Raw genomic sequence first — 14,056 nt, 5'->3', positions numbered from 1 at the left:
TTTGAACTTAAGTGCTGTGGTTTTTGAGGTGCCCTGATGACGTCTCAAAGGAAACCTGCAGACATCATTTACTGTCCAATTATTAATTAAGCTTTCAAAAGAAAGAACTCAGACTTCCTGTGTGGGAAATACGCAGATGACGTCACGTCTTTCACACAAACTGACAATAACTTCACAAACCATAAAACAGGTCAGGACATTCAGTAGCAATAAAACATTAACATTGTGCAAACTTACAAAAACAAGCTCCTAAATGCATCCCAAAATAAATTCTCCAAATTCAACATTAAACTGTTTAAGTTTTATCAGTATTTGGGGTCAAAGGGCATTGGACCCAGCTCTATTTTAACATCGGCCATGTGTCTGTCTGCGTTTCTTCCTGATCTGCTCCATTTGCGCTCACTGTAAGGTCGAGATCTGGCTCGCTGATGCTTTCTCTGGTGATGCTTCACCCTTGACTCCTTCGAGTCGTGAGGTCTCTCAAATGGCCCACTGTGTGATTTAATCAAAACACACAGAAGGCGTTAAATTTTGATTGTCAAGAATATTTGAGCAACAGAAAACACACTTCAGCAGCATGATGTCAGACAAATATTCACAAAAAACAGTTTTATTACTGACTGAGCCAAGAGTAGTCTCTGGGTCAGGGATGATTTACGGTGAGTGGGTTTTCCAGAGCTGTGTTTATAGAATAATTTAAATAATGTACATTTTACCTCAGGAGACTTACTTGGGGCCATAGCTTTTCGTGTAGGCCTCTCCGAAGAAGTGCCGGTAAACGTAATCATCCAGGTCTTCAAACACATCATCATCGAGGCCATGGTACTCGTGCATGTCAGTCAGATAGTCCTCCACGCCACTGACAAAGTCCGTGAACAGCATGCGGTCGTGGATGAACACCCCGTTGTGGAAGAAGTTGTTGATGAACATCTCCAGCTCTTTCCAGTGGTGGAAGTGGTCGACCTCTTGCTGCAGGTAGCTCTGCATCAGCTGGTAAAACTCATCTGCTCTGATCGGCTCTGTGGCTCTGTTGAACAGACTCATGGACTCCTGGTAGGCGCAGTCGAAAACTCCAGAGCATCCTTTGTAGGTGGACTTGTGTGTGTTTTGTTGCTGGTCTGTGTGAACTTTGTCTCCTGGTTTTCTCGTGTTGTGGTTACTCTGGAAGGAGTCATCGAATTTGTGCGAGTGTCTGTGATGAGGCTTGAATTTGTGCTGCTCTTCACGCCTCTTATCATAAAAATTTCGGGCTTTGTTGATGAAGGTTGAGGCTGAGTCCTTGAAGTGTCGGAAAGTAAGTTTGACTGAATCTGAGAACTTCCTCAGATTCTCCTTTACAGCCTCCTTTGCCTTTTTTATCTGCTCTTTGTGATGGTGGACAAACTCCTTGGTGGAGTTCTTCACAGCATCAAATGTCTCTTTCACTTTTACGGCCATGCCATGCTTTGGTTTCTTCACTTTAGTTTCTGTATCTCCTTTAGCTCTGTCTTCTTTGGTTTCCACGTACAGCCTCTCCCACAGGTCAGAGCGCTGCTGCTCAAAGCTCAGTCTCTTCTCCAGCTCCATCAGTCGGGACTGGAGCTCCTCCGCCTCTGAGCCACTGTCTTTTTCAGCTTCAGAGATGCGACTTCTCAGCAGGTTTAACTCTCTCCTCAGCTCGTCTGTAACCTTCCTCTCCTTATCGAGCCTCTTCTTCATAGTCTGTGCTTCAAGCATCATGTCTTCCCTCTGGCTTCGGATCAGCCGTTTCTCCTCCTCTAGCTGGTCCTTCAGCCTCTGGTTTTCTGTCAGCAGTGAGTCTGCAGCAGCTCCCGTCACCTCCATCTCTCTGATCTTAGAGCGCAGGTTTCTCAGCTCCTGCTGTAAAGCATACAGGGACTTCTCTTCACGTTCCAGGGAGTTTTTCAGCAGCTGATTCTCAGCCAACAACCTCTGCTGCTGAGACACAGAGGTTGTCCTCTCGTCTGCCTTCTGCTTCAGCAACATTTCCAGGTCATCTCTCTGGGCCTTCACAGGGAAAGAGAGGGAAGGTTTGAGCATAAAAGTGGTGTTTACATTAGGGCTGAACAATTAATTGAATTCAAACCGACATCGCAATGTAATAGAATGCAATTTTCAAATCGCAAAGGCTGCAATTTAAAAATACAAAACAATTTTTTTAAGTGCATTTACTTTAGTTTGTGCTTTGTTACTGATGAGAGATCACTATGATTTCTATACAATTAATATCTAAATTTTTTTTCACACAGTGTTTCTTTTTCATTTTATAAAAAAGTGCATTCCACATGTTGACATATTTCAGTGGTTGAGCCAGAGATTTGGTCTTATTTACATTTCTGCACTGTATCTTATGTGAGATCCTCAGACGAGAGGATTAATCTTTATTTTCTATTTTATTGTTCATAATAGGCCTGTTGTTATGCAGTGCTTTGTTCCTTTCTCTGATTTTATTTAATAATGATTATTTTATTACAGGTCTGTAAGGCCTAAAGTAAAAAAAACACATACTAAATTGCAATCGCAATATTGGTAAAAAAAATCGCAATTAGATTATTTTCCAAAATCGTTCAGCCCTAATTTACATCAGTGAAATCATAGCTTCTACACAAACTACTGTGTTTAAAAATGCAGTAAAATGTAAGAACATCTAATGTTTTTCTCTAGACATCAAACCTCTAATTGGTCTTTATTCAATTCATTATTCTCTAATGTTTTTATATGTATCAAAAGAGTCTTAAAGCCAGTATAATACGTACCTGATTGATACTGATGCTTTTATCAGACTTTCAGAGGATCAAAGCTGCCATCAGTTTGTTCCCCAACAAAATGAATTATGACTTGCTGCCAGAAGATTTCATGTAAACATTTTCATCTGCAAGGTTTAGTGATGCGGAGAAAACGCTAAAGACTAACTGCTTCCAAATGCATGAGCAAATGCCTTCTTTGAAAAACGGTATCAGCAGAGCATTGACCGAAGAGCTAAAGAGCTAAGTAGACCACAAACAGCCAAACCAGAGTCAACCTTGTTCATTTTACAGACAGGTTTATACCTTTTGTACACAGAGGGCGGTCTAAACAACGCATCACCTCCTCAGATCTCTTCACAGCTGCTTTATTTACCTGAGCCTGAGCCTGTTGAGCACTGAGCTCCTGGTTCTCCATCCGAATTTTCTCGATGACCTCTGTGAGCAGGGAAATTACTTTCTGCTCCCCCGGGTCATCCAGGCTGAAGTCGCCCCTCTGTACCTGAGTGAAGACAGGAAGAAACAAGTGTTTGTTCATTTTTTCAGCACCAACAGCTGTAAACAAAGGTGACAAATTACAAAGTAATACAACTTTTTTTTAATTTATCCATTTCTCTTTTGAGATGAGAAGATTTTCCTCATTTTTAGTTTGAAACCACAGTTTAAGACGACTGTCATGTTTTTTGCTGCAGACTGTTTATGATTGTTTGGTTATGACCTGTGCCGTCACTCACCTGCTTTGTTAAAGGTTGATCCTTCATGTGTTGTTGAAGCAGATCTCTCACGCCCTCCATTTCATTCACTCTGATTTTCTCCACTGTTTTTTGTCTTTCTTGAATCTGGACTGTGCCTGTAAAATCGTTAGCATGTTCAGTCAAGTTCACATCCAAAATAAAAACTGACACAGTCTTCTGAAGGGGGAAAGGGTTCAATAAACACTCAAAGACGAACAAAAGTGGGACAGGAACAAAACCTACAAGCTTCAGAAAGTCAGTGTCGTTAACACTGAAGATAAGAGTCACTGAGATAAACTGTGACCTGCTCTTACTGCCAAAGTAAGGAGACATGTTAACATTTAGTCAACGACAATGAGACTGAAATGGGAACCATGATAGAGGATTGAACGAACAGATAATCAACATCTCTACAAGTTTGAGTCAATTATCTATGGGGGTGCATTTTAAAAGTCTGACAGTTCTGTGGTGAACGCCTTACCGTAGAAATGGCCGTAGCCCATGCTGATAGCAACGACGAGGGCGATCAGGATACATTTGTTGAGGATGCTGCTGCCCTGTCCCCTCACTCTAACATCCTGAGCAGAAACAGGACGAACTTCAGTGTGCACCTCCTGCTGTTTCTGCTCTCTGACCTCCTCTTCTTCCTCCTCACTGTGCCCTGACTCCTGCACACCTTCCTCCTCCTCCTCATCTTCAGGCTCTGTCACAGCGCTTGTAGTATTCTTCCTCAATCTTCGTCTTCGGACGACGGGACTCGGGCTTCTCTTTGCTTCGTCCTCACTGCTGCTTGAGTTCGTCACTGCAGACTTCTGCACTGGGAAAACTACAAAAACACACAGATGATAAAAGCTAATGAGAAAACAAAACAGGTCAGACAACAGAAATCATGCACAAGTGAGTTAATCATGCAGACAATCAATTATTACCACAAAACAACAGTGTTACACATTCTTTTCTAAAGTGTTATAGAAATACTTAAAACTTCTCCCATTCCCTTTTTCAAGATCAGTATCCATTACATGCCAATAAATAACTCAACACCCAGTAAGTAAAAAGCAAACTTTGGTATTTGACACATTTAAAACCATTAAGCTCATACTGAGGGCTCAAAGTACGACCACTGAGCATAAGAGATCCAAATTTGACTGTATTTGAGTTCTGTGTAAAATCAATGTGTCGCTCTGACAGAAAGGAGTATTCTTTTTCTTTTAGCCGCCAGCTGAACGAGAATGAACATAATATAAGACAACAATAAAAATATTTAAGCCGTCTTTCTTTCAAATTTAAGACACACAATAACGGCCCATCGCTTCCTGCCTACAAACGTGCTATGTTAAGGAGGATAACAGGATAATAAACTCCCCTGTGAAGAAAAATCATTGGTGAAAGTGATTTTCTGTGCTCTGAACACTCTTTCCATTCTTTCGTGGCTCGTCACACACTGCTCATACAGCTCTAGGGTCAAGAAATCTAATTTATCAGGAGGTGGTTTTAGGTTTATCTCTTGTCTCCAGTAGCATCTGACTTTTATTGCCACATAAAATATGGTTTATGATCACAAGAAAAACAACAAAAGGGAAAAGGGGAGCTGGCATTTCAACTTTCAGGAATCATTTTGGTTTGTTTACAACACCAGGGGAGTGTAAATTGAAAGCAGGGGGTGTCTGTTTGGCCTTGTGGTTGAATCATTCACCCCACGTGGAGTCCTCAAAGCAGGCATCCTGGGTCTGAGTCCAACCAGCGGCTCTTTTCCAGATGTCACCTCCCCCTGTTTCTCCAAGCTTCCTACTATACCCACTAGGGTTGGGACGATAAGCTGTTCTCGCGATCCTATTACGATTTTTGGGGGGCCAATTCGGTTTAAATTGTGATTCTTTGATATTCACAGTTTTTGGTTTGCTTTTTTACACCAGACCATGTGAAAAATGTAAATGATGATGATGATGATAATAATCTCTACAGACTGTATCAGGAGCCATATTTTCCCATAAAATGCCATAATGTGAGTCAGACAGAAACATTTCACCCTCTGCTGGAGAAAAGTGGGAACTTTTTTCCAATCCAGTTTATAATCAAAGACTGAAATTAAAAATTTGAATTTAGAAAAACAAACAAAAAAAAACATTTTTTTGAGAAAGAATCTTGATTTTGATATTGTCAAACAAATACACCCAATTTATCGGTTTTCAATTTTTTTCTCCCACCCCTAATACCCACTGTCATATCCTCTCAATAAAAGCATAAAAGCCACTACCTAATAAATAGATAAACAAACGTGAACAAAGAAAAATAGAAAGGAGACTCTTCATATCAGGGGTCACCATCCTTTTTGAGACAGAGGTCTACCTCAAGGAAAATGAGTGGCATGAAGGGCAACTTGTCTGATAAAAACTTCCTGAACAAAATTGCTCGGATCACTTTTTAATAACAAAAGACGACTCACATGTCAATGTTATTACTCCACAGTTATTATTAATAATTTACACAACAATGTTGGTAGGAAACACGTATAAATTTCTGGGAGGAACACCATAGTACCCAGTGCTGTTTTTTGGAACATGCCTCCAGGCGCCTACAGTGGTTCTTGCAGGCACCACGTTGGTGACCCCTGCTTTATATAAACCAGTCAGAGGTCAGACATAAAATGCCATGTCAAGCAACCATGTCTAGAAACAGCGAAGGGAACTACAATGGATATTTTTATGTGCGGTTAACATGCATTCACAAGAAGCCCATCTGGCTCACATCAACATGTGTTCATGCCAGCCACTATTGCTTAACCAGCTTAGTATCATATTAGTTTCACTCCAGATCCAGTTAGGCCACCTGGAAGAGCGCGACCTCCAGTGAGCCGACTTCTCAGATGAAAGCCTAACTTCACAAGACTCTGTGGAAGTTTCCAGCGACTCAACATCAAACCTGCTTGGTTGACACAGAAAACAAGCGGAGAAATACATGTTTTCTCTATTTGGACTCACTGACTATGCTGTAAACAAAAACAAGCTTGCCCTACCAGTCTCTGTGGCAGTGAAGGCGTACTGGCTGCTGCAGGAGGTGCCCATGTAGAACTCCTCGTTGGCTTCTGCCTCCTCTTCCACCTCAGCATGCCCTTCCTCTTTCGAGTCTCGAAGCGTCACTATGTCAGAGTGATCACTGGAGGACAGTACAGTCACATGCTCTTTCCCTGGGGTGTTTCCTCCGGCCTGGAAAGGATTCAATACAGAATAGATGAAAGGGAATGCAGCAACAAATGAGATTATTAAAAAGAGAGTTTAGTTTTAGGGTTTTCTTTTTGTTTTTTAATAACGTTGCTGTTTGTTATTTCACCTCAGGGGCATACAGAGTCTCATCAATGGTTTGTTCTCTTAGAGTGTCATCAAGTGAATCAGCAGCTCCCTCCTCAATACACTCAGCTGAAAACAAACATAGACAATGTTCATAATATTAAATGTTCACCTCGGGCTTTATATCATGCATTGTTGAAATAAAACATTTAACATCATACAGGTGCATAAGAAATGACTCAACAGGAGTTGTAAACTGCTGATTTGTGAATCCAAGATGTGTTACAAGGTGATAATCCTGTGTGCACAAACGATCCCTCACAAAAAGCCTCCTTATGTTTAATAAATGTGACGATGAAGTAAAAAACTTTCTCTGCATAACAAATGGCACAAAGTGTATTTACCGGCAGATGCAGACGGCTGTCCTTCCTGCAGTTCTGCTTTCTCCAACCGAGGGCGCTCTGACAGCTCTGCTCCATATTCTACCACGGCCTCCGAGCCCAGAGTCTCAATGTCTGATCCCTGAACACCAAAGAGCCAGACATTACCACCGATGGAAAGATTAGCTCTTCACTAGATCAGTTTAAGAAGGTCAGCTTTTTTTGTATCGCCTTCAAGAAACTCACTAAACTTTTCTAAAATGTTACAAAAGCTGACTTATGTCTGGCCCACAAATGTAACAAAAGTACATTAGAGGTGTGCAGCTGGTAAATGGGACTTAAAGTACAACAAAGAGCTCTGATATTATATAAAAAAATGCAATCATAATGTTTCATAAGAGTAATGTTTGTTGTGGTTTAACCAGAGTACATATAGTTTCCACCATTACTACTATTTTTCACAGTGACGTTTATTTCCAGTGAGTGCTGCCACATCAGTGTTGCGTCTAAAAGCATGTGATGACAATTAAGTAATCAGTTTATTCATTTAAGCTTATATTAAATATCACAGAGGTCAGCACATGTGCAGCCAAGTAATCTGTCTTGAGGTAGTTCCAGGAATGAGTTTGTACAAAATAAGAGCAATAGTATGTGTAACATAATCTTCATTGTGTATCTTTTTGATGTGAGATTGGACTCGTTGAGTACTGTAAACATAATTTTCATATTTTTTGTAAGTATGGTTTTGTTTGCATTACTTTAAACTATCCCTCTTTGCAAGGAAGTTTATCTAAAAGAATAATTAAAGAAAAACTTTTGTGGGTTTGAGAGAAAAAAGTCTTTTACCTCATTACTAATAATTGTCCAGCCACAGGACGACTCTGTATCACTTGAAGTTTCTGACATGTTAGTTGGTTTGTTTGCAGTGTACAGGGACCTACAGGAGATAAAAAAGTTCAGCAAAAATCAGTATGACATTGTGAAAAAGATAAGGCAGGTCAGTGTGTCAGAAACATATCCACCTCATGTTTACATGGTTATTTTCTGTATTATTTCATGAAAAAAGTTCTGCAACTCTGCAGTTTTACTCAGTAAAGGAAAAAAATCCAACCTGAACCTGTACAAAAAAAAGTTTAAGGAGAAAATAAGTGATAACAGAAAATGTATTCGTAGCAAGAAACCAAGAGATATCTGTCACTACTTTTCCAAATTTGCTTGTTGACAATGAACAAGTTTGAGGTTTGATTCAGACCTTACTGACCTGACAATAAGCAAGAACACAAACATCTTATTGAAACCAGGTGAACACCTACACACTCCTCTTTAAACTAGGGCAGGGTTAACAAGCCTGATCCTTTAAGCAGTCTGAAGCTTTTTCACTTTCCGGCCTGTGTTTTGCATCACTTCAGTACCCTTTACAATGAAAGCACTAAGAAAAGATAAAACCTCACAGCTGTTATTAAGAAAAATGTGTCACAGATGTGAAAAAATGCAGTGGTTAAATTGACAGGGAGTGAAATCTAGTTGACTTGGTTAGTTATATTGGCTGAAGCTTCTCTCATCCGCCACCCCAGCATGAAGCAGTCATTAGGCTTTAAATTATGTGATAATGAACTTAAGGCTTTCTTTAAATTGTACTATAATGAGTTTGACTTGTAACAAGCAGAAAAAACAGCGACCTGCTGTGGCGACAAATAACTCTACTGACAGATGATGCCAGTTCCTGAGGCCTGACAATGTAAACAGCTTGTGTTTGTCTCAGCAACAAACACAACTACAAGCCTGCCTTTGCCTAGCTACCATTATCTCTGTATGTTAACAACGGGTAATGTCATGAAGTTATTGGTCTGCATCCATTTCACTGACTTCAAAGACTGGTCGCAAACAATAACCTCGCAGCATCGCCAGAACATAAAACTCAGAGCCATATTTACAACAGGCATTGTCCTAAGCAGCTTCCTAACTCCTCAAGTGAAAAATTAAAACACACATTTTAAAACACTCACCAGTGTTAGATGCACTACAACGAAGCAGCTGTTTACAAAAGCTGCTGAGTTGTTGCAGTATTTCCTCAGCTCTTGGGTTATCCGTTCACAACACTGCTGGTCAATGTATCGATGGGAAATGTAGTTTCAAGTGACGCAGCTGCGCAACCAAAAAGAGCTGTTCTCGACATTTTGGAACTACATTTCCCTTTGGCCAGTTCGCCCTCTCAACGGGCTCTATGTGGGCGGAGCAAAGCGTCTGGGAACAGACCTTGCGGCTCGGAAAAACGTAAACAAGGAAGCATGAGAACGATAAACGCGAGGAGAATTATCCTTAAAGAACAAACTACAATATATGTTTATCCTGTTTGAAGGGTTGGACTGAACGTCAACGTTTGTTTCTAAAAGTTTACTAATGCTGGAAAGTTTCACCGACTATCAGAGAGCACGTGTTTGAAGAAGTTTCCCTGGGTGCTTGTCCTCACCTTTTATTAAGCAGTCTATAATCCTCGCCAGACTTGTCCTGTGTTAGTTATGTTGCTCGACTGGTAGCGAAGTTAATGAACCTTTAAAACAGCGTGATTCGAGCTGTGACGCATCTGTGTAACCTACGGAAGCCAAGGTGTCCTCAAAAAATCTCGTCTGTGATATAGTTTTATTATTATTTTTTTAATTTAATTTATGTAAGAGAAGATATTGTTTTCAGAAGTAAATGCCTTAAGTTGTATCTACCATGACAAAGTAAGGCTGTCTGCATTTTAAATGCGAGTTTTTTTTCTTAGATTTCATCCTTTATAATCGAGTAACCTGGGTGAAACTAACCCTTCCCAGTGCTTGATGTTTCAGTATGGGCCTAATAATAAAAATGACTAATAAAACTACTATTGATTTTTTTTATTTCCGTTAGATCAACAAAAGTAATGGAAAAGTAATGTAGTGTACTGTGAACATATAATATGATGTCGGTAGGGGGCAGTGCTGTCATTATTACTGCTTTATCACGCGCAAGATTTATTTCCAACCATAATGTGAACTGAGCTGCGGGTCCCTCGCAAGTTGTGGTGGTGGTGGATTTGGCCTAAAAACTGGCCTTTTATTGAATAAAAAAGTGACGTAAAGTCACCACCTAGATACAATCCTTGTAAATTAGTTCAAGCCAAGTGAAGCCCTGAATCTTCAACCTTGATTATGTGAAACTACAACTAGATCTCCTGGGAAAGACTGAGATAATTGAAATGAAATAAAATTGACTGTGTAAAAATGTATGTCAGTTTCAGTGTTGCTCATTTCTGAGAGGAAAACTAAGAAGAAAACTAAACTGAGCAGTTTTTATGCTTCAGTTTTTATTGGAAAAAAAAACCCTAGCTATACCAGAGTTTTATTACTAGATGCCTCATCTTTACATTTAACAAGTATATAAGTATATGTATATATAATAATATTTTTTAAATGCAAGCAGTAATATATCATGTCAAACAAATTGAGCAACACTTTAAACTTTGAAGCTGGTGACAATAGATCTCATAACTCCAACAACACAAATAGCCCTAAAATCCAAAGAAAAACTATTTGTTTTCCTGAAATACACCAGCTACAATATTACTCAGACTTTTTTTTTTTTATCATAGTTTAAGTGCTTTCCCTCTGTCGTTAAGTCTTCATGAGATGGTTAGTTGGAGTTGTTTTTCCTAAGGACACAAAACTGAGGCAAGCTGCAGGATATTTTTGAAATTGGGGAATTGAGTTTTGATGTGACTTTTTCACGAGTGTTTCTCAAAGGAAAACATTGTGTCATGTATGAAAAGATCAAACATTGTGGTCATTAGAAGCTTAAAGTAAAAGAGTTTTTTTTTAGCAGACGTGGTCTTGCATTTCAACCTGCATCAGATCTGAAAGCACACAAAGAAAACAGCAGCCAACTAGTTGCATTTCTTTTATTTCTATTTAAACTGGGAATCAGACTTTTTCATCTTTAACCACTGTGTAAAATCTTCTAACTAAACATTTTGGCAAAAAAACAACTTTTGAATGATTTTCTTAACAAATTATAACAGAACAGAAAATGTTCAAAAACATACTTTAATTACAAAAAGGTACATTCAGCAGCTGTGGGTTCCCCCTGAGTTTGACCTTGAATGACCCACAGCGCTCCACACAAACATTATTCGAACAACTTTACTGCAAAAGGGACTCAGTTTTATCCCTTTGAATTCACATGATAGGACGAGAACATAAATTTGACTTGAGATGAAAGACAACAGACATGTTGTGCCTCTTGATGAAACATCCTCGATATCACAAACATTCTCACCCGAGGAATGTTGCATCTGCACCGCCAGAATATCAAACGTAAAACACCAAAAACCTGAGGTGTACCTGAGCTATAAAGGGGGCCACTCCAGAACCTGTGCCACTCCAGTAGTTTTAAGATAAACTCTAACAGCTTGTAAAAGGAGCAGCTGTAGTTTAGGAGGTCAGTATCTCACCACAGGTAAACTGATGAACTCACAGTGAGGACTTCAGATTCTGGATTGAGCCCCTAAAGCTCCGAATAAACAGCACATATGAATAACTTCTGGGTTTCAACTTAATACAGAAATAGGAGTCCCACATTTATTCATCATAAGCAGAATAAACAAAAAATTACTGTTCAAAAACAACTGCAAAATAAAAAGAAGATAAGTTGATTATTTGGAAATAGATGCTGATAATAAAACACTGAACATTTTGTCTCTGCTTTCATTACAGTACAAACATTATAGTTATTTAAATAGTAGGAGAACACTGAAAATGACATTTCACAAAAGCAAGGATGCTTTAAACTGCTCTTTTGCCAATACGCAACGGCGACTGTCTCTGGTTTGTATTGTTTGCTTTTAAAAATAAAGGTAAACTGATTGTGTCACTTTTCATCCTTACATATTTCCCATGATTGAATCCTGTGCAGAATCCTCTGATTAAAAATGCAGAAGAGTGAAAATGTTTGTGCACTCACCAGTCTTTCTTTTAAAATACCATAAAATTATTTTAGAAATTCAAGAATTGCAACAACAATATGTGAACTTAAGTATTTCATGCATGTTGCTTGTGAGTTTCTCTCTGAATATAAATGTTTTAGTCATTAGTGTTTTTTTTTTTTTTTTCAAACAAAAGATCAGTGAGTGCACATTTACACACAACCGCACTGTTGCATCACAGACCACTAATCAATATAATATACTGTATTTAATCATTTTCACCTACAATGTACAGACTTCTGTTTGCAACAATCTTCGAGGAATTCCACAACAGGATAATTTGGCATTTGTGCATAATCTTGATTGTTTGTTTTCACTCTATCGTCATGAAGTGCCAGTTTATCCTGCTAGCACTTCCTCAGAGTTTCAACCTGCGACTCTGCACTGTTTCATTCGCAGGTCAAGGCCACTAATGTGCAAGGCTTCATTTGAGGAGCAGCATCTCAAAGGCTGTTTTTTCAAATCTTTGGTCTAATCTGTGTTGATTATTTCTCATTCCTCAGTAACCTTCTGCCAGAGATTAGTTGAGAGGCTAAAAAAAAAAAACTCAGGTAGCAAACAACTCTTTGGGTTATAGCGTCACAGTCACCGCTGCACATTGGCCTAAAATACAAAACTACTGGGCAGACAAGTGCTAATCTTTATCTACTCTACAGCAAAGAAAAAAACTAACTGAAACAAAAGTAACTACATTGTGTACTCAGTAGTACATTATCTTCTAACAAAAATATAGATTTCAAAAATGTCTTATGGTGTCCATTCAATTCTTCACTTTCGTCTCTGGTTAAACACTTCCTTTCTATTTACTACAATCATTCTTCTTCATGTGTTGCATCGTCATGTGGAGCATCTCGCTCAGACAGATTACATTTCAGCCTCTGAGGGAAGCTGCCCACATGCATTATAAAGCTTTTCTATACCGACATGTCACTGCAAGCACTTCAGGTGTGAATCTTTACACAAATAAACAAAAGAGTCTGTTGTAAAAACAGACATCACAGGACCTGAGGAGAAACTACAGAGGAGGTTTCCATCTGTGAGGAGGAGGACAGCAACGTCTGAGCTCCTGGCACACAATGTGAGAGATACATTCATAGCATTTTGTTTTAGGCAATAACACACTACAACAGTTTAGTACTGAGAAGATACCCTGTCAGATTAGCATGTAACACTACATGACTTTTCAGATGTACTAAACTTTGTTCCCTGAGTTTAGGAAAACAACAAGACAATAAAATCAATTCTTAAAGGAGGTAGTATAAAACAGGAATGGTAAGGGCTGCTGCACAGACAAACAAAACAAAAGCAGACATTCATCATCTTTCACTCCATTACTCAATAATGGATGCAGTGAGGATCAAACATTATTAATACTGGCTCAGCACCTCAGAAACATCTGAGGGGATAAATAAAAACTGTGTGTGTGTTTTTGATCCACACAACTGGTGGAGTGAGAGGAGAGCTCTGCAGTGCCCTTACCATCCACAAATCAGAAGACAGCAAGAGGAAAACACAAAAAGGGATAACAATCATTTCAAAGAAATCATCAGGAAGTATCAAATGTAATGTCACTGAAACAGCTCATCACATAGAGTAGGTATAAGTAGTTTTAAATATACAGTGGAAGTTTACCCCACAGGTAAACCGAGGTAGATAATCAGCAAAAAGGACTCACGCTTCCCTTTTCACTCCAGTGATAAACTCTCTTAAATAATGTCAGAAATGTCACTTTTTGTCACATTTTGACAGTCCTTTTAGACATTCATGGTGGGTGAGATTTTTTTTAAACACAGACACACACAGATAAAGAAAATAAAAAAGACATTCATCAAATGAAACAGAAAGAAGTAAAAGAAAATCAAATGACCTGCACCTGCCAACAACAGTCCTTCTCCAGCTTCCTGGTCGT

At 39.1% G+C, this 14,056-nt stretch overlaps 1 protein-coding gene across 3 annotated transcripts; it reads right to left on the bottom strand.

Moving 5' to 3' along the window:
- Positions 1–32: 32 nt before the first annotated feature.
- Positions 33–9,710, bottom strand: ccpg1 (cell cycle progression 1). Of its 3 annotated transcripts, none has more exons than XM_074666262.1 (10): positions 9,616–9,710; positions 7,992–8,082; positions 7,170–7,287; positions 6,809–6,894; positions 6,495–6,684; positions 3,960–4,304; positions 3,479–3,594; positions 3,121–3,246; positions 731–2,007; positions 33–492 (listed from the first exon to the last, which is right to left on the bottom strand). In XM_074666262.1, exons 2-10 carry the CDS (start codon positions 8,049–8,051, stop codon positions 306–308), a joined length of 2,505 nt encoding a protein of 834 aa, XP_074522363.1. In that variant the 5' UTR covers positions 8,052–8,082; positions 9,616–9,710; the 3' UTR covers positions 33–305. The 3 variants fall into 3 exon arrangements, with proteins under 3 accessions (XP_074522363.1, XP_074522362.1, XP_074522365.1); XM_074666261.1 differs by lacking the exon at positions 9,616–9,710 and adding an exon at positions 9,152–9,275; XM_074666264.1 differs by lacking the exon at positions 9,616–9,710 and adding an exon at positions 9,152–9,275 and having other exon boundaries at positions 354–492; positions 717–2,007.
- Between the last annotated feature and the right edge of the window lie 4,346 nt (positions 9,711–14,056).

The sequence above is a fragment of the Halichoeres trimaculatus genome, unplaced genomic scaffold (genome assembly GCF_033239565.1).
Source record: "Halichoeres trimaculatus isolate MK-OKI-2021-1 unplaced genomic scaffold, fHalTri1.1 fHalTri1_scaffold_3, whole genome shotgun sequence".
Classification (NCBI taxonomy): Eukaryota; Metazoa; Chordata; class Actinopteri; order Labriformes; family Labridae; genus Halichoeres; species Halichoeres trimaculatus.
This window is presented reverse-complemented; position numbering and strand designations above follow the sequence as displayed.